We start from the raw sequence: 18,883 nt of genomic DNA, 5'->3' as shown, positions 1-18,883 counted from the left end.
TTTCCTGTTTCTGTTCAGTGTCATCGCTGTCACAGTTTAGTGTTAGACTGCAGCAGGCAGCTGTGTACACCACCTGCCCAGCACCAAGCAGCAGACACAGTTAGCAACTAACTGCTCAGCATAGTGGAACATTAAGCAGGTAAGAGAAGTGTTTTATTTTTTTGTTGTTGTTTTGTTTTTCCAGGAGTTGGCTGGCACCAAAAACAGCTAGCTAAAAGGAAAAATCTAATGCAGTCTAATACAACAGTATTGCAACAAGTCGTACCTTCATGAAGGTTCAGTTTTGGTTGAGACCGTTTTATTAGAGTGCATTAGTTTTAACATTTACCAATTTTACACCAAAATTAGCACACACATGCAGGTTTGTTGTGCCTAGTGAAACAAGAAATATGACTCCAAATGAATCAAAAATGTGTTCTGATGGGTCTATTGTTGCATTTTGTCAGTTACTACACAACTGAAGACCTTGAAAACCCTTTTCTCAATCTGATTGGGAGTAATGGGACGCATGAACACACCAATTTCAGCCAAAGCTCAAGCTCATATCATATGAAAACATTTTGTTTTGTCTGTACCTGTCAGGATCCGGCAGAATAGGACTCAGATGCAGAGTAAGGTTCGCAACAGCAGTCTTTATTATAGCTCCGTAAAGAAATACACTACAGAGTGAATAAATCAAGTGGCTATCAAATTACCTGAGATTCGTCCGAAGACGATGCGCGACTATAAAAACTTACCAGGGGTAGAAACAAAAGAGCTATCAAACTTACCGTGGTGAATATCTGCTCTGTCTACAAATGAAAGCGCTCCCAAAGGAGGAGAGAATAACTAAGGGTAAAGATCTATCTGAGAAACAAAAAATCACTCACAAGGAGGAAAAACTACTATGGAACTAAAAATCACTCTTCACGAGGAAAAAGAAAGCAGAACTCAAAATCCCTGACTCAAAACTTTGGGCAAAAACTCTATACTATGAAAACTTAACAACAAAAAGTCACTCTGAACAGAGGCTAGAATCATAAGGCAAATAGAGAAAATTATCAAGACTGTGGCTGTGGCTATGGCGAGGAAATGCTAGGGTGAACGCACGAGGACGAAACACACAGGCACAAGACAAGGGAAACGCAGACTATTTGAACACAGGGGATAATAGGGAACAGGTGGACACAATCAGGTAATCGGGTAGACAATCAGACCGGAGACACAAGAGGAAGGGCAAGTGACCTGAAACGAGAGGAGAGTTACTTTTCAAAATAAAACAGGAAATGACGAGACATAAAACCAAAACGAGACAATACCTCACCGCTGTGTGACAGTACCCCCCCCTCTAGGGCCGACACCTGACGGCCCAGGCTGACCTGGATGGTCTCGGTGAAAGTCCACGATAAGAGTCCTGTCTATAATGTGGCGAGAGGGGACCCATAGGCGATCTTCCGGGCCATAACCCTCCCAATCCACCAAATACTGTTTACCACGGCCCCGGTTCCGTACAGCCAGCAACCGCTTAACCTTGTACACTGGCCCCCCATCCACCATCTCCGGAGGAGGAGGCCGAGGGACCGCAGGGACCAAGGAACTTTCCCGGACGGGTTTGACCTGGCTGACATGGAACGTGGGGTGAACTTTGAGAGAACGAGGCAGGCGAAGACGAACAGCGGCGGGATTAACAACCTGGGTGATAGGAAAAGGACCCACGAAGCGCGGTGCCAGCTTCCTAGAGGAGACCTTGAGGTTGAGGTCCTTGGCAGATAGCCAGACCCTCTGGCCTGGCTGGTAGACCGGAGCTGGCCTCCTCCTGCGGTCAGCAGCTGTCTTGACCCGATTCCCCTGGCGGATCAAAACTTGCTTGGCGGCTGCCCAGATTCGCCGGCAGCGGCGTAGCAGAGCATAGGCGGAAGGAACCGAGCTCTCTGGTTCACTGTCTGGGAAGAGAGGGGGGTCATAGCCAAACACACATTTAAAAGGCGTCAGACCTGTTGCCGATGTAGGAAGGGAATTGTGGGCATACTCTACCCAGACCAGGTGTTTGCTCCATGTTGACGGGTTCTGGGACACTAGGCAGCGGAGGCCGGTTTCCAGCTCCTGGTTAAGGCGCTCGGTCTGGCCGTTAGCCTCCGGGTGGTATCCCGAGGTCAGACTGGCTGTAGCTCCGATGAGCCGGCAAAACTCCCTCCAAAAGCTTGACACAAACTGGGGCCCCCGGTCTGACACTATGTCCCGTGGGAACCCGTGGATCCTAAAGACATTTGCCATCATAATTTCAGCCGTTTCCTTAGCTGAAGGAAGCTTGGGCAAAGCTATGAACCTGACCATCTTGGAAAACCTGTCCACTACTGTGAGCACGGTGGTGTTGCCTTGGGAGAGCGGGAGTCCTGTGACAAAGTCCAATGATATTTCGGCCCATGGTCTAGAAGGGATAGGTAATGGCTGTAGTAGTCCCATACGAGGTCCGGTCGAAGCTTTGTTGCGGGCGCAGACCGAGCAGGCTCCCACGTACTCCCGGACCTCCGCTCCCATGGATGGCCACCAGAACCTCCGGGAGATGACGAACAACGTCCGTCGAACTCCCGGGTGGCAGGAGAGCAAAGAGGTGTGAGCCCAATGAATCACCCGTGATCGTAGTTCTGCTGGGACAAACAGCTTGTTATCTGGACAATCACTAGGTGGTGGAGCCACACCATTAGCCTGCTCTACCTCCTTTTCTATCTGCCAAGTCACCGATCCAACCACACAGGAACGCGGAAGGATGGAGTCAGGTTCCTTGGCAACAGGTTCGGGGTCGTATAGCCGAGACAAGGCGTCAGGTTTGATGTTTTGGGACCCCGGCCTGTAAGACAGAGAAAAGTTAAACCTATTAAAAAACAGCGCCCACCTGGCCTGGCGGGAATTAAGCCTCTTGGCTTTGCGTATATACTCTAAATTCTTATGGTCCGTCCAAACTATGAACGGGTGGCTGGCTCCCTCCAACCAATGCCTCCACTCCTCCAACGCCAACTTGACCGCCAGCAGTTCCCTGTTGCCCACGTCGTAATTCCTCTCCGCATTGGTCAGCCGCCGGGAAAGGAACGCGCAGGGATGCATCTTGTCGTCGTGCTCTGACCTCTGGGAGAGCACTGCCCCAACGCCTTCATTGGAGGCATCCACCTCCACCACGAACTGTCGTTGCGGGTCTGGCAGGGTGAGGATGGGTGCTGAGGTAAAGCGCCGCTTGAGGAGCTGGAATGCCGACTCCGCTTCAGGAGTCCACCGGAAGTGAGCCTTGGGGGACGTCAGGGCGTGAAGCGGAGCGGCTATGGCGCTGAAGCCTCTGATAAACCGCCGGTAGAAGTTCGCAAAGCCGAGGAATTGCTGAACCTTCTTGCGGCTATCGGGTGTGGGCCAGTCAGCGACCGCGCTAATCTTAGCCGGATCCATCTGCACCTTACCAGGGGCTACAATGAAGCCCAGGAAGGAGATGGTGTCGGCGTGAAACTCACTTTTTTCTGCTTTGACAAATAATTTATTCTCTAGGAGTCTCTTCAATACTTTTGACACATGAACCTTATGAGTTTCCAGATCAGTTGAATAAATCAGGATGTCATCTAGATATACAAAAACGAATTGGTCTAGAAAGTCACGAAGAACATCGTTAATCATAGCCTGAAATACTGCAGGCGCGTTAGTTAGCCCGAATGGCATGACCAGGTATTCGTAATGACCGCTGGGTGTATTGAAGCCTGTCTTCCACTCGTCACCCTCTTTGATCCGGATCAAATGATAGGCGTTTCGTAGGTCTAGCTTTGTGAATATGCTAGCTTGTTGAATTTGATCAAACACAGAGGTCATCAGAGGTAAGGGATACCGGTTCTTTATTGTCATATCATTTAAAGGGCTGTAGTCAATACAGGGCCTTAACGATCCATCTTTCTTTTCTACAAAGAAAAATCCAGCTCCAGCTGGAGAGGAGGATGGGCGGATGAGACCAGCCTTAAGAGAGGTCTGGATATAATCGTTCATAGCTGCTCTTTCTGGCCCGGAAACGGAGTATAGACGCCCCTTGGGAATTGTAAACCCCGGAACCAAGTCTATGGCACAATCATAGGGTCGATGCGGAGGTAGGGACAGCGCCTTAGATTTATTGAAAACCTCCTTGAGGTGGTGGTAGCAGGTGGGTACGGATCCTAGGTCTGGGTACTCAGGGTCTGTGGCGGAATCAAAGGAAACAACATTAGTCATACTCTCAGTGATCTTAGGCTTCTGCGTGACCAAACATATTCCCTCACAATCTTTCCCCCAACTTAGAATCTGTCCAGACCTCCAATCGACATGCGGGTTGTGTTTTTTCAGCCAGGGATAGCCTAAAACCAGAGCCTGAGAAGGAGACTTGAACACATAAAAAGTCAAGAGTTCTCTATGCCCCTGGATTATTAGTTCCAGAGGCTCTGTTCTATGCGTGATAGTGAAAAGTTCCTTCCCATCCAGAGCACTGGCCCTGAATGGTCTAGCCAGAAGTTCAGTTTGGAGACCAACCTTCATAACCAGATCTTCATCCATCAAGCTCTCGTCTGCTCCTGAATCAACGAGAGCAGGGAGCTTCGAATTATAGTCGTGGTGAACTAACCTGACTGGTGTGAGGAGGCGCTGGACAGGACCGACAGCCGAGACATGACTCACCGCTGTGGGTTTCCTAGCCCGACAGGCAGCAATAAGATGACCCAATTCTCCACAGTAGAAGCATCGGCCCTCCTGCTGCCGACGAAGCCGCTCCTCCTGCGTGAGTTTAGCTCGGCCTAACTGCATAGGTTCATCCCCTTCCCTTGCGGGAGAGAGGGAATAGGAGTGCGAAGGCGGTCGGCGGTCAAAACGACCACCAGCAGACTGTAAGGGAGGAACGCTCATTCTCTCCGTGAATCCGCTCCGATGCTGAGATTTTAACTCCCGGAGACGATTATCTGTCCGGATGGCGAGAGCGATGAGCGAGTCCAGATCAGGAGGCAGGTCCAGCGGAATCATTCTCTCCTGAATGGGAGGCGCTAGACCCTTCAGGAAAACGTCGTACAGCGCGGTGCTGTTCCATCCACTCTCCGCTGCCAGGGTACGGAAGCGGATGGCATAATCGCTCACCGGTTCGGCACCTTGTCTAACGTTGCTCAGCTCTCGAGCCTTTTCGCGATCTCCGGAGACGGGGTCGAAGATCTTCAGAAGAGCGTCCTGGAAGTCAGAGAGAGAACTGCAGAGCGCAGAGTCTCGTGCCCACTCCGCCGTAGCCCAAGCTCTAGCGCGCCCCGCCAGGTGGGAGATCATGAACGCGATCTTAGATCTGTCAGTGGGAAAAGAGTACGGAGAATGTTCAAAATGAATCGAGCAGTCAATAAGAAACGGCTTACACTTCTTAGCTTCTCCCGAGTATCGCTCCGGAGAAGCCAGTCTGGCACCCGTTCCAACTGTAGGAAAGGCCGGAGCAGGTGCGGTGACTGCAGGAGGGACAGGAGCCTGCGGAGGAGCCGATGGCTTGGCCATTTGATCGAGGAGATCCTGTACTCGGTTTGCTAGGTTGTTTACGTGAGATGCCATCGCTATCTGGAACTCCTCCTGGCGACTTAAACGAGCCTCCTGTTCCCGCAGAGCAGCTGCCATCTGCGGCATTTCCGAGCGATCGGGCGGGGTCTCTGCTGAGTCCATGCTGGCCTGTGTGTACTGTCAGGATCCGGCAGAATAGGACTCAGATGCAGAGTAAGGTTCGCAACAGCAGTCTTTATTATAGCTCCGTAAAGAAATACACTACAGAGTGAATAAATCAAGTGGCTATCAAATTACCTGAGATTCGTCCGAAGACGATGCGCGACTATAAAAACTTACCAGGGGTAGAAACAAAAGAGCTATCAAACTTACCGTGGTGAATATCTGCTCTGTCTACAAATGAAAGCGCTCCCAAAGGAGGAGAGAATAACTAAGGGTAAAGATCTATCTGAGAAACAAAAAATCACTCACAAGGAGGAAAAACTACTATGGAACTAAAAATCACTCTTCACGAGGAAAAAGAAAGCAGAACTCAAAATCCCTGACTCAAAACTTTGGGCAAAAACTCTATACTATGAAAACTTAACAACAAAAAGTCACTCTGAACAGAGGCTAGAATCATAAGGCAAATAGAGAAAATTATCAAGACTGTGGCTGTGGCTATGGCGAGGAAATGCTAGGGTGAACGCACGAGGACGAAACACACAGGCACAAGACAAGGGAAACGCAGACTATTTGAACACAGGGGATAATAGGGAACAGGTGGACACAATCAGGTAATCGGGTAGACAATCAGACCGGAGACACAAGAGGAAGGGCAAGTGACCTGAAACGAGAGGAGAGTTACTTTTCAAAATAAAACAGGAAATGACGAGACATAAAACCAAAACGAGACAATACCTCACCGCTGTGTGACAGTACCAATTGGGATTGTGAAACTTGTGAATCAAAAACCGATGGCTCTTGTGAGGTTGTGTGCAGCTCTGTGAATCAAATTTAATCAAACATTACCCACACAGTCCTGATGGAGTTGATTAGCCTTAGAGTCTTAATAATAATAATAATAATAATAAATAATATATATATATTTTTTTGCTCCTCAAAGTTGTTACACATTCAGTCAATAAAATTTACTCTATAAATCTTCACATCTTAGCCTAATTTTATTTCCGACCTTACCTGTTAGGCATGTAAAAGGATCTCAGTGTCACATGACAGGAGAGTGTACATCTGGATCTGTTATTTTATATGGTCTGGTGCAAGATTCTGTACAGTGTATTCACTAACACGGCTGTAGTGCAGAAACAATCAGTGAGTTATTCATTCAGTTGTTTGAACCAATGAACCAAAATGAGCCAACTATTTCAGTAACTGATTCAACGTTAAAGTTGAAAATTTATCGTTATTTTGTATCATATTAAATGTAATGTCATTGTTGTTTCGTTCTGGTGGAAGATGTTACTGAATGGGTATTTTACACAATTTTCTAACATGTGTATGTTGTTAGTTGCTGCCCTACATGGTTGTAAATAAGCACATATTTCATAGCATAATGAATTACATTGTTGTCTGCAGAGTGCTCTGTGTATGTAATTTGCTATAACCTATAGTCTGAGTTGAACTACCATTACTGTATTCAGTAAATACAGCTGCTATTGCACACTGAGCACAGACAAGACACAACATCCACTTTTTCTGTGACACAGAGCGGTGAGAGCGGGGGGAAAAAAGCACCGTGAATTGTGTGAATTGTGACCTTTTCAGAGCGGAGGCCTGAAAACTTCTTCTAATTTGACCAGTCACAACAAGAAGGGGGCAACAGACCAATTACAGTGATGAAGAGGCATATTTCAGGACAATAACTAGAACCAGATTGGAAAAAAAAGAAAGCTGTGTTAGCGAGGGACAAGAACTGCAAATTAGCTTAGGCTATAATGACATGTTTCATTAGTCTATTCATCGAGTTTTCTATACTTATTTATTATGTGTTATTTTATTATTATGTATCATGTAGCTAAGTGCAGCTGGTTGCTATGGAAACAAACCAGCTTTTTACTTATGTGAACAAACTGTGGTTGAGGTAGCTGTTTTTTATTCTACAAAATAGAGAAAGAAGTGCGAATGGCAGGTCATCAGGCTGAAGGAGAAGGAGACAGAAGAGGCAGACTGAGCTGCTCTGGACTCACCAGGTCCTGACTGACACGGCCGGAGCGGACCTGGAGGTAGTTCCACAAGATGAGCAGGACCAGGAAGAAGGGCAGCATGTAAAACTCCCAGTACCACACTGTCACCACAAACACCTGCAGGCAGAGGTCCACAGAGGTCAGACGTCAGAGAGGGCAGACACAAGGGTGAAACACACTGCCTTTCATTAAGTCCAAAGACATTTTCAATCGTACGTGAATCCCCGCAAGCAAAGGGCTCATCTGATCTGTCATTGATTACATAAGCACTGGTCAAGCTGACGAAGGCTACCCTGCCATTATCAAAGCCTTGCTGCCTACGTACATTTCCTGCACATACGCCGTGCCGGGTGACCACTCTGCTCAGCCAGACTGACTATCCCTCCACCCCCTGCATATGCACTGACATTAACCACACAAGTCTAATTGCTCTGCCTCTCTCAACCTGTGTGCATTAAAGCTGAATGTGCGATTTGCTGCAGCCACAGGGAGCCTGTGTGTGAATATGTCATTAACATCCACTTGTAATGCACGTTCCACCTGTGCGTGCTTCAGGTAAAAATGGATGAGAGGATAAAGAAAATATGGCTTTTGATGTCTCAATTGCACGGCTAAATGCAACCATAAAATAATCCTGTCAGAAAGGCAGCGCCGGCCAAAGTGGCAGCGAGCCACAAGGCGTGGGGACGGGTTTACCGGTTTTTATATGCTAATAAAAATAGAAGTGAACATCTGGTAAAGACATCACTCTCCTCTGAGGCACCAACTGACATAAAAGATGACAAATCCCCCCCCCACCACCACTGCTACCACCATCAGCTTTAATGTGCAAAAAGCCAAGCATGCTCTTGTCAGTGCTATCACAAGCCAAAACAGGGCCTGGGAGAGGAGATGAAACCAATTCCTCACTGAAAGGGTTATGTTTTATTAGTGAGGACTTTGTAATGACTGGGAGAGCTGAGACGGGGGAAAGCCAAGTCACGCTTTGGTGGAAATGTATACTTGAGCTATAAAGATTGTGATAATTGCAGCCCATTTCAGCGTGAGAGGCATTACACAGTCTTCAACAGCAAAAGGGGTTCTGGAAATACAATCCAGATCAGAGAGAGGGAAAAAAAAAATGAAAGGCTACCTAACGTCAGGAGCGCTACTGAACTGGAGGGTTTCACATTTTCAGAATGTAGCCAGATTTTCAGGAAAGGGTATGTGTGGCAGAGCCGTAAACCGAGAGCACAGAAATCACCGACATCATTTACTCCATTCATTATTTTATAGAAATGCAACGATCTAAGCTTTGCTGAACAGCAGCCACCGTGGCAACAAGTAACAATTATGCGATAATGGCAACTGTTAAAACGTAGCATGACTGTAGCACAAGTGGAGAAGAGTCAGAGAACTATAATATCCACCCAGAGCTGGCTAGCGTTAGCAAACATCAGCCATAGGCTTATGACCAGAAGCATAATGGTCTTAGCAGATAAAGCATAGCAGCAAAGCCCCTGAGTGTACTAAACTGAGCAATGGTGTTTTCATCTTTTTGTTTGGGAGAGGAATAATGTGCAACTTCTTTAAAAAAGTGACCACTTCCTTTTTTTGTTTTCCACTTACACTACAGTACATTTCGAAGACAAACGTTGTATTTTGTACTCCACCAAAATTATTTGGTCATTTTAGTTCCTAGTTACTTTACAGACTGAATTAACTTCAAATTACTTTTCTTGTGCTTTTGGTGGTTCGGTAAATTGAATTATAGATGTCTTATGACTTTCACTCAAATGCTAGCCATAAGCATTGCTTTCATTTTTACCAATATTTCAGCACGATGTTTTTACTCAAGTATGACTTACAGGTACTTGTTACAACACTTAAATCAGCAGCCATACATTCTAAAATGTATCAGTTACAACTGGACCTCCACTGTACACTCACAGAACATGTAACCTTGTAGAAATGCTACACTGGTGCAAGCACTGGAGACTTGTCCACATTTTTGGATGAAGCTTCACTGTGCTGTTCACATGTGCAGTTTGTATTCTGTCCAAAACCTCACATTTCAGGAGGAGTTGTCTGATCTTTAGTGATTATTGAAGGTGAGAAGAACGGAATGATGAATTATTTACATGAGCCTCCTTTTCAGGCCGAGGTGACAGAGTTCAATGCAGATGGTGCATATGAAAGAAAAAAATACTTCCTCAAGTGAGGGCACAAAAGGCATATTTCTTTAATAAAGTGAAAATATGGAGGAGGCGGAAGAACACTGACGACATTGATTTCAATGGGGAAGTGGAGGTTTTGCACCTTCTCTCAGAATTATTCTTATTCTTCTTATTGTTGTTGATGCTGTTGCTTAATTTCAAGGAAATTTGCTTTGTATTTCCGGAGGCTCCTCCTGTTTCAGTGTTTTGGTAAGGTGGAAATGAGAAATTGGGGTTCTGTTGAAAGTTCTGCTCGGAAATAGGCTGTATTTTAAACTTATAGAACTCATGTTAAATTTCTAAATAAAATGTAAGCATTCTTTTATAAAGCTGCATGACGATGTCTGACAGTGGCTGCATGTAGTTCCATCGTCCATCCTGACATGTTGAGTGAAGATATGAATCATTACTCTCACATGTGGCATATTAAGCAGGCATTATTTCCTCTCACTGAGGCTTGAAAAGGCAGGGAGCGTTAGTGTGAAAACACAAGTACAGATGGCACTGCCTTTCAAACACTGACACGCAGAGGGAGGATGTGTGTCTATGTTGTGCGCTTGTTCATGCTTGAATTTGTGCTTGACAGAGTGTTTCTGAACTGTCAGACAAAACAAAAATATTAACCTGAACAATTAGCACCATATGTAATCTATTGCCATCAAAAAGCAGCATTTCAGTATGCATTTACTATGTGCCATGACCCTCGACCCCATCCTGGATGACAGGTTTCGTGTTGTGTGATCCCAAATTACAGAGCTAAATGCACGACTCCGAGACTCTGACTCAAGAGTCTGCTCAGTTAACAGCTCTGTGCTGCAGCTCCCATTTTTCACAACAAATTGAACAAACTGTACTATTGGCCGGCATACAGTATCTCCTTACCAGTCTCAAAAGAAATCCCTGGGGTTGCTGAGCAAAACTTTAGTGCCATCTACAGGACACAAATTGCAAAAACAAAAAGAACTTTCCATGACCTTGATTGTCTGCATACTTAATGCACAACTTGCCGCATAGCATTTCAAGCAAGTTAGATCTTGGAGAGAATAATGTCAAAAGATCAGCGCCCACTCCACTTTGCAGTTTAAACACAAGGCTGAGAGGCTTCTCCTGTGTTTCTGTCCTCACACTTGCTTAACACTTGTATTAAACAATGGCAGGAGGGAGAATAAGCCTTATCTCTGAAGAGTCTTTTAATTGGACTTCTGTCGGCATAATGGAGTCTAAATCAAACCGAACACAGATTGGACAGAGGGTTAATGAGTTGTCAGGGAAGTAGAACAAAAATAGACTCTATCTCGATTCCACTGGGACTCTACTCTCTCCAGCTGAGGCTTAACTCTGCATCCACGAGACACGCAGCGCTGAAAGCGTCCACTCCAACACGGGAGACGGGGCCAAGCCTGCATTTTCTGCTGAGCCCACCACCGCACTGATTAAGATTCGCGCTATGAGAGTTCAAGTAAGGGGCTGGCCAGACTGCGGTCGTTTTCCGCAGCTTGGAGGGAAAACAGAGGGAAATGCAGATAGCGTGTTGATAAGCAGTTAAAGCAATTCACCAGGAAGGCTAGCAGGCTCCTCTGAACGCTCTCCCACTGGAAACAGCTTTTGATGTACTGCAGAGTCGACACGATAGCCCTGTACAGTGTCTGAACACGCAGCACGTTCCTGGCCAGAGCCTGAAAGAATCACATTATGCACATGAAAAATACATTAATATTACAGCTGTTGGGATTAAATGATGGTTAAACTTGCTCTAAATGATGTTTCTAAGAAGTTACTTCACAGCTAGTGAATTAGTGAGAGTATGTTTTGGAATGAGCCAGTGTGGTCAGTGGGTGAAAATATGTCTGTAACCTGACCTGATTTTGTCAACTGAGACTTTAAGCATCAAGACAGAAGGAAACCCTGCATGTTACTATCCAAGTCGTTAGCGCGTAAGCCAATTTTGGCGTTAGTGAGCAACGCATTGTCTGACAACAATGAGTCTTTGTGGGAAGTACAGACAGTCAGGCACCTTGTCTCGCACCCTGTCTTGCACACTGCATATCAAACTAATGTACCAGAACAGTGGACAAGAACTCAGTCACAGTTGGGGTCAATTAAAGCTCGATTCAACTAACTCAAAGTCTCTGCTGTTTCAGTTGTTGCTTTTTGGAGCAAAGTAAAAACTACTGACATCCACTTCATAATAAAAACAGTAAAAATTTGTACAATCTGTCTTCTCCCTCTCTCCCTCTTACTCTTAGTGCCTATCTTTTCTTTGAAATTTCAATTATCCAAGCATCACAGGACCATTGTCACAAGTGCAGTGACCTTTGACCCTTGCCCTCTTTACAGTTGGTTGCTTGTAATGTTTAATCGTATGGGTCCTAGAGCTGGAACAAAATATCATTTCATTATCGTTTAATGTGCCAAAAATCTTCTTGATTAAATCATTCTTTGTTTGGTCTAGTCCTGTCCTGGGTGTCCCTCACCTCTCACACAATTTCAGCCAAGCTAAGTGTTTACTGATAACGCATGATGGAAGGGTTGTTTGGTCTACAAAATATCTGAAAAATGTCCTAAAATCTGATATATTTCAATCAACGTTTTGTTTTTCCAACAGTAAAACCCAAACATATTCATTCTAACATCAAATAAGACAAAGTAAGTGGGAAAGTCTGATGATTTATCACCTAAGCATTTCAGTGCCAATGAAGTTGAAGGATTTTCTACTCTTTGCATTTAAGATCAATAAAAATGAACTAAAGAACTACAGTTAAAGTTTAATGTATCATGTGAGTTACACACAGTAAAATGATCATTCCTAAACTCTGAATAGTAAATGAATCAAGGTTGTGTCAAACCTTTTTGGAAAATTTGGGATTATCCTCCATGAATCTTCTCTGCTTTGGCTGGAAGGTTCTTAAACTTGCTCTGACCTGATGACAAAAAAGAATCCATGAAAAGCAGACAGAATCAGGCCCATTTTACACATCCAACATGTACTCATGTCCTATTCACAAGCTGAACTTTAACTTACGGGGTTAAAAATAACCTCCAGCTCCAGAGTGATGCTTCCCTTCGACAGCCCACCTAAGTCTTCTTTCTTCAGCGGGAAGGCGATCTGTTGTCCCCTGCGGATCTGTGGGACAGAAAGGGCATCAGGTGCTGAACTACGCCATGAACCTGACCATCAGTCATGCTGGATTACATCTTAGCAAGTCTTCAGTCCGTTGGAGTGTTATCACTTCTTCACTTTAATTTAGACCCTGAGTGTAAATAGATTAGTCTATTGTCTGCATGGCGGACTCTTAGAGAGGTAGTGAGTACCGAGAGCAGGGGAATGGCAACTTTTCCCAGGAAGTCTGGCGCCTTGTCTCCATCCTCATCAAAGATAGTCACCACTAGAACATCATGAATGTCTTTGACAGGGCTGCAGAGACAAACAAGGAGGTCAGAGATGCATCACAAACCCACACACATTACTGCATGTCCCAATTGGCTGTGAAACAGCACACAACACGTGAATCTACATACATAATGCAGGATTAATGAGAAGAGAAGAGACTCAAACTGACAGTGTAAAGACTTTATTCCACTCTGGGTGGAGGGTCTTATAGACTGTGTGGGTCTGCAGTCTGTCGTTCCCCAGTTCCAACACGCAGAAAGGATCACTCTTGCCTGCAGAACACAACAAAAACACTTTCACGCTGGACACGTTTTGTTAAGTGTGACAGCACAAAGAAAGAAGTTAAATCCGAACAGACGGCATACCATTTAAATCAGCAGCCAGCAGGTCTGTAGCCTTGATAACTTTGACTTGAAGGAAACCAACATCACGGAGGCTTTTCAGGGACCTTTTCAAACTCTGTGGAGGCAGAAAACACAAGAGTTTGGAAAGATTTATGGGACATCTGGGATTTGAGAGGCAGTGCACACAGAAGAAGAAATGAATTCACGCTATTTTCCTTCTTCGGTTAACCAAAAATAGCATTTCAGAAGGTTTAGATCATTTTCAGGTGACATTTTTCATCCTGCATTAGAAAGCGGCTGACCGGAACATCTCATATGTCAGTAGTTTCCGCATTAACTTAGAAACACCAACAAGACATGTTCTCAAACAGTCCGTTCTTGCAATGTCAATGCCAATCCAGCTCTGACAGCTAATCCAAATAAACGTTCATCATGATGGATTACCCATCTTATGTTTCAAGTCACTGCAAGTTTATTTTCATACTTTTCTAGCACGAACTGAAACCAGTGGCTACAAGACAAATATGACATAATGGGACATAACAGCTAAAAAGTTGAATTATGGTAAAACATACATATATACGTACATGTATATGTTTGTGTTTGTATTTGTGTGTGTACACATCTGTCAGCCGCAACATTAAAACCACCTGCTTGATATTTTGCAGGTTCCCGTTGTGGGTCCTGTGCATTGAGGGTGGGGCCTCCAAATGGGAAGCTCCACCAGGTGGGAGGGCGGGTCCAGCTTATTCAAGTGTGTGAGTGTGTGTGTGTGCGGGGGGGGGGATTCCACGTGATTTCCACAACCCAAAGTTTCCCCGCAGAACACTGCAATGATGGTAACTCCAATGCAGTGCTAAATATTTATTTGCTTCCTCTCTCTGTACATCATTGACTACGGTTCATGGTGGATCTGTTTTCTTTTCTTTTCACTGGCATGCCCACCATGCAGTGTCTGTTCAAAACATGTCTGTTAAGACTATAAAGTTATTGCATGGAATGCTCACTTTCTAGTCACTGAGACTGGGTTGTTACTTGCCTTAATTGCCAAAGTTTAGACTGACCCCGATTCTCTCTAGAGCTCGGCTTATCACAAGCTGTTTTACAGCTGATATCACTGATATCTGATAACGGGGCGGCACGGTGGTGCAGTTGTTAGCTGTCACCTCATAGCAAGAGGGTTCCAGGTTCGAATCCCGGTCTGGGCCCTTCTATGTGGAGTTTGCATGTTCTCCCTGTGCCTGCGTGGGCTTTCTCCGGGTACTCCGGCTTCCTCCCACAATACCAAAAACATGCACATTAGGTTAATTGGCTACTCTACATTGCCCTTAGGTGTGAGTGTGAGAGTGTGTGGTTGTCTGTCTTTGTGTGTTGGCCCTGCGATTGACTGGCAACCAGTCCAGGGTGTACCCCGCCTCTCACCCGTAGTCAGCTGGGATAGGCTCCAGCTCCCCCGCGACCCTGACGGATAAGCGGTATAGAAAATGGATGGATGGATATCTGATAACAATCCAGTTGAAGTGTCAGCTGGAACTGATGGGATCACACAGTATAGATACAACAGTACAGATACTGACGTAGTTATCCAGCTGGTTCTTCCGCTCGTGAGGTTCGTCAAGTGGCGCAGCACAGAGGTCAGAGATGGAGACGCCGCTGCACGTGTTCACTGTAAGCAGGAAGACCAAGCGTCCTCTGCCATGGTCCAAGGTTTGTGTGAACAGCTGCCTCTGACTGACAGGGATCCTGGACAGGTCAACCTCACACCTATAAACACAAACATACATACACACAAACACACACCGTATGCTCATGCATGCAGGCACACACATGCACAGTGTGCACACATAGAGGTATAAAGGAAACCACACGTGCACACAACAACACAAGATAAACAACATACCAAAAAAGTACACAATCCTGACAGGAACAGCAGCCTATATTTTACACATAGGCCTCAAGTTGGCCATTATGAAGGCCGCACACTAACACTTGACTGCACGAACACATCACTCACTGGGCTGATTGGTCTTTGCTTCTAAATTATCAAATGGAAAATCAAGGCAACTCCTGAGACTCCTAAGGACGTCAAATCTCTTCTTAAAAAGTCAGTTTTTTATTGTTCACAGGGTTCAGGTGTTTTGCGGCAAGGCCAATCACACTGAAGAAGCCCACACCAAATTTGAAGGGCACACACACACACAAGCGCACATTCTGAATACAGACTCACGTTCCCAAACACTCCTCATTCCTTCGTCCTTCCTTGGACCAGAGCTCCACCTCCAGGATGTTGGGACTGTCCAAGTACTGGTTTAGAGTGAACCTCTCTCTCCACTGGGGTTTGGACACTTTGCAGTGATTCTAAATCAGAAAGGCATCTACATTCAATGCTGATGCATGCTAATTTTCCTGTTATGTTACAATGATAATTAACTTTTGTCTACTATTCTGCCGTTATAGTCATCTTTGTGCCAGTCATATCTCAGGGAACATGGACTTTTACAACATGTTCAAAGTCATCTACATGAGCTTTGGAAAATAATCAGTGGCAGTGTGTTCAGGTTTTTATAGATTCTTTTGCAGATTTTTAATTTTTTTTTTATAATATGATTTTACAACAACTTAGTGTGTAAATGTTTTGTTGTTTCGGCTACAGAAATCAGCATCAAAAGTTCCCACCACACATGAAGGCATGAAAAGTAACTACTGTCACTTTGAACCTGTATATAAGAAAAACTGCTTCTCATTAGAGTGCAGCTTTGATGTGTAATGGATGATGCTGCAGAATAGTGAGATAATCATCATTGACAGTACCCACAGAGCCAGAAGCACGAGAAAGTGAGCATCAGACATCATCCAGCTGCCAGGATGAGCACTGATTAGAGCTCAGGCATTTCATGGCACACACCACAAATCCACTTTTTCTTACTCCATTTATTTTCCTCAAACTTCTCTTTTACATGAGAAGTTTTTTATTGCACTTCTGGGTGGATTATTGTACTGTTGTTCTCATTATTACACTCAAGAGATCGGCTGCATTAAAAACATTCTAATGTAAAATGTCAATCTAATCTTAATATAACATAATACTGATAAACACATGAAACAAAAATTCATATTTTGCGAAATACACTTGTGAAAAGAGAGGGAAATGACAAGTTTACTGATTAAAGAAAGGGACTGAATTAGAAAACACTGAAAAGGAGCAGAGGAAGGGGAGTGTGAGCAGAAGAAAAGAGCACAAGTAGGAACGGGAATAAAGGGATGCTAAGAATAACAAAAACAGTTGAGGAGGAGGAGGAGGAGGAGGAGAAGGAGGGGAGCAGAGGAGATGAAAAGCATCAGTCCACAATCCAGTACCTTGCTTTTGTATGTCTGCTCTCCCAGCCTGAAGCGAACAAAGAGCTGACCTCCCTGAGCGTCCAGCAGCAGCTCCTGACCCTCGACCAGAGTCACCGACACAACAGAAGTCCACAGCTGACTCTTCCTCAGTGTCTCTGACAGGCGAAAGCTCTGAGAAGAGCCTCCCGCCTTCAAGAGAGGGATAAGAAACAAGGAAAGAAGGAGGGAAAAAGAACAATTTGGAATTCTAGTAGAAAAGTGGCAGGCGGTACTAGGATATCTAATACTTCAGTCAAATCAAAGACAGATATGGAAAAGCTGTGAACACGGGTGGGTGGGGATTTTATGTCAAAACTGACATCTATACTATATAAAGCTTAAATCAGAGGGCAACATGATCCAAATCAGCATTTTGGACATTACAACAAGCACTCTCGGAAGACAGCAGCATGAAACCACATCATCTCTGTTCTCCAGTGAAAAGAGAGTCATTTTATTTCACTGAGAGATTATGCAGGGTCTACAGTAGCTACAATGCAGAGCAGCATGCCTCGTCCATATGTAATAGGGAGCCCTCTTCCAAGATAATTAACAGGGCTTACATGAAGTCACAGCACTGTGGGGACATATGTTCAAGCCAGATTCAATTAATGCAGACCAAGCTGACACTGATATCCTGTCTGAATATGCTCTGCAACATGCACAGGCAGAAAATCCTATTGCAATTAACAGACCACACCGAATGCACTTGGCAGAGTACAGCAAGTATCTGAAGAATAGGGCAACATGCACTCAATGACTACTTCACATCGTACACCTGTTCAGTCATGCAAACAACGTCCAAACACAGAATCAAGTGGCTGCAGCTCAATCCATAAACATGCAGACACAGACAGGATGGAATGAGCAAGGATGACAGATGTGATGGTTTAAGCATCTGAAAATGATCTGCCCCACTCACATTCATAGAGTCGTGCAGTGTGTGGAGTGTGTGCAGAGAACGGCATGCCAAGCAATACAAAAAGAAAAAAGAAAAAAAAGCATGCATTCAGCATCTTCTGTGTGGGTGAAAACACCTTGTCAGGAAGAAGTCAGAACACAATGACCAGAGTCGTTTAATGGAAAACACTGCCAATATTCTAGTTTTCGTTCCTGTCAACAAATTCCATGGGGAAAAAAAAAACAGCGCTGTGGATTTGTCTGTCTCTCAGTACGTCTGAATGTCCCTACTCAATCCGTGGCCGACTGGATCCCACAGTGTAAATCCTTAAAAATTCTCTTTGATTTTTTTTAAATAGAGATATTGCATAACTTTGGAAAAAAGGTAAAATATTCTTCTCATAAATGTATGTGAGTAATGTATGTCAAGCTTTAAAGGCACTGACAATACTTAATAGGATCAATTCATTGTTGTTTTTTCCTGTCATGTATTGAGAAAAAGAAAAACATCAAATTTATTCTATTAGGTATCATTAAGGCCACAGGTACACAAGGCCCAGCAGTACTGTGTCAAGGGGTGACTCGAAATGCATAACTAATCGAGCTGTGTATCTATTCAGCATGGAAAGAAAGCACTTTGTTCAATGAATATTGCAAAGACTTTAGGCTGTTTTCAGCAAGAAGTGTATAATTAGGCATTTTAGGTAGCTTTACAGAACACCACAGTGACCTCTGACTGTTCATTACTCTTAACGGTTAATCTCAGAAGTACTCGGTTTATAGTTACATCATACATTTGTCTCAAACATTTCCTACAAAAGAAATGAATGTGGTGATTTGCTGTCCTCTAGTGTAGGTGTAAAGAAACAACAATGATTCAGATTATCTTTAGCACAGGTAACTGCCAAAATAATGGTCTGAATAAGATGTTAGGAGACGCCAGGTCAGCTTCACTGCACATTGTGGTACCAGTTTGACTACTGTGAACTGCGC

The 18,883-nt window shown here is 44.6% G+C and overlaps 1 protein-coding gene across 5 annotated transcripts in view; it reads right to left on the bottom strand.

Moving 5' to 3' along the window:
- The window catches only part of mctp2b (multiple C2 domains, transmembrane 2b), a 42,870-nt gene that overhangs the window by 5,084 nt on the left and 18,903 nt on the right, over positions 1 to 18,883 (bottom strand). For all 5 annotated transcript variants that reach the window (XM_046402976.1, XM_046402663.1, XM_046402901.1 and 2 more), the window contains 10 exons: positions 16,970 to 17,140; positions 15,840 to 15,970; positions 15,190 to 15,376; positions 13,634 to 13,727; positions 13,438 to 13,540; positions 13,190 to 13,292; positions 12,900 to 13,001; positions 12,724 to 12,798; positions 11,434 to 11,553; positions 7,686 to 7,799 (listed from right to left, as the gene is read on the bottom strand). In XM_046402976.1, the coding sequence (XP_046258932.1) occupies positions 7,686 to 7,799; positions 11,434 to 11,553; positions 12,724 to 12,798; positions 12,900 to 13,001; positions 13,190 to 13,292; positions 13,438 to 13,540; positions 13,634 to 13,727; positions 15,190 to 15,376; positions 15,840 to 15,970; positions 16,970 to 17,140 (1,200 nt within the window). The remainder of the gene's footprint in view (positions 1 to 7,685; positions 7,800 to 11,433; positions 11,554 to 12,723; positions 12,799 to 12,899; positions 13,002 to 13,189; positions 13,293 to 13,437; positions 13,541 to 13,633; positions 13,728 to 15,189; positions 15,377 to 15,839; positions 15,971 to 16,969; positions 17,141 to 18,883) is intronic.

This window comes from Scatophagus argus, chromosome 1 (genome assembly GCF_020382885.2).
Source record: "Scatophagus argus isolate fScaArg1 chromosome 1, fScaArg1.pri, whole genome shotgun sequence".
NCBI classification, from domain to species: domain Eukaryota; kingdom Metazoa; phylum Chordata; class Actinopteri; family Scatophagidae; genus Scatophagus; species Scatophagus argus.
This window is presented reverse-complemented; position numbering and strand designations above follow the sequence as displayed.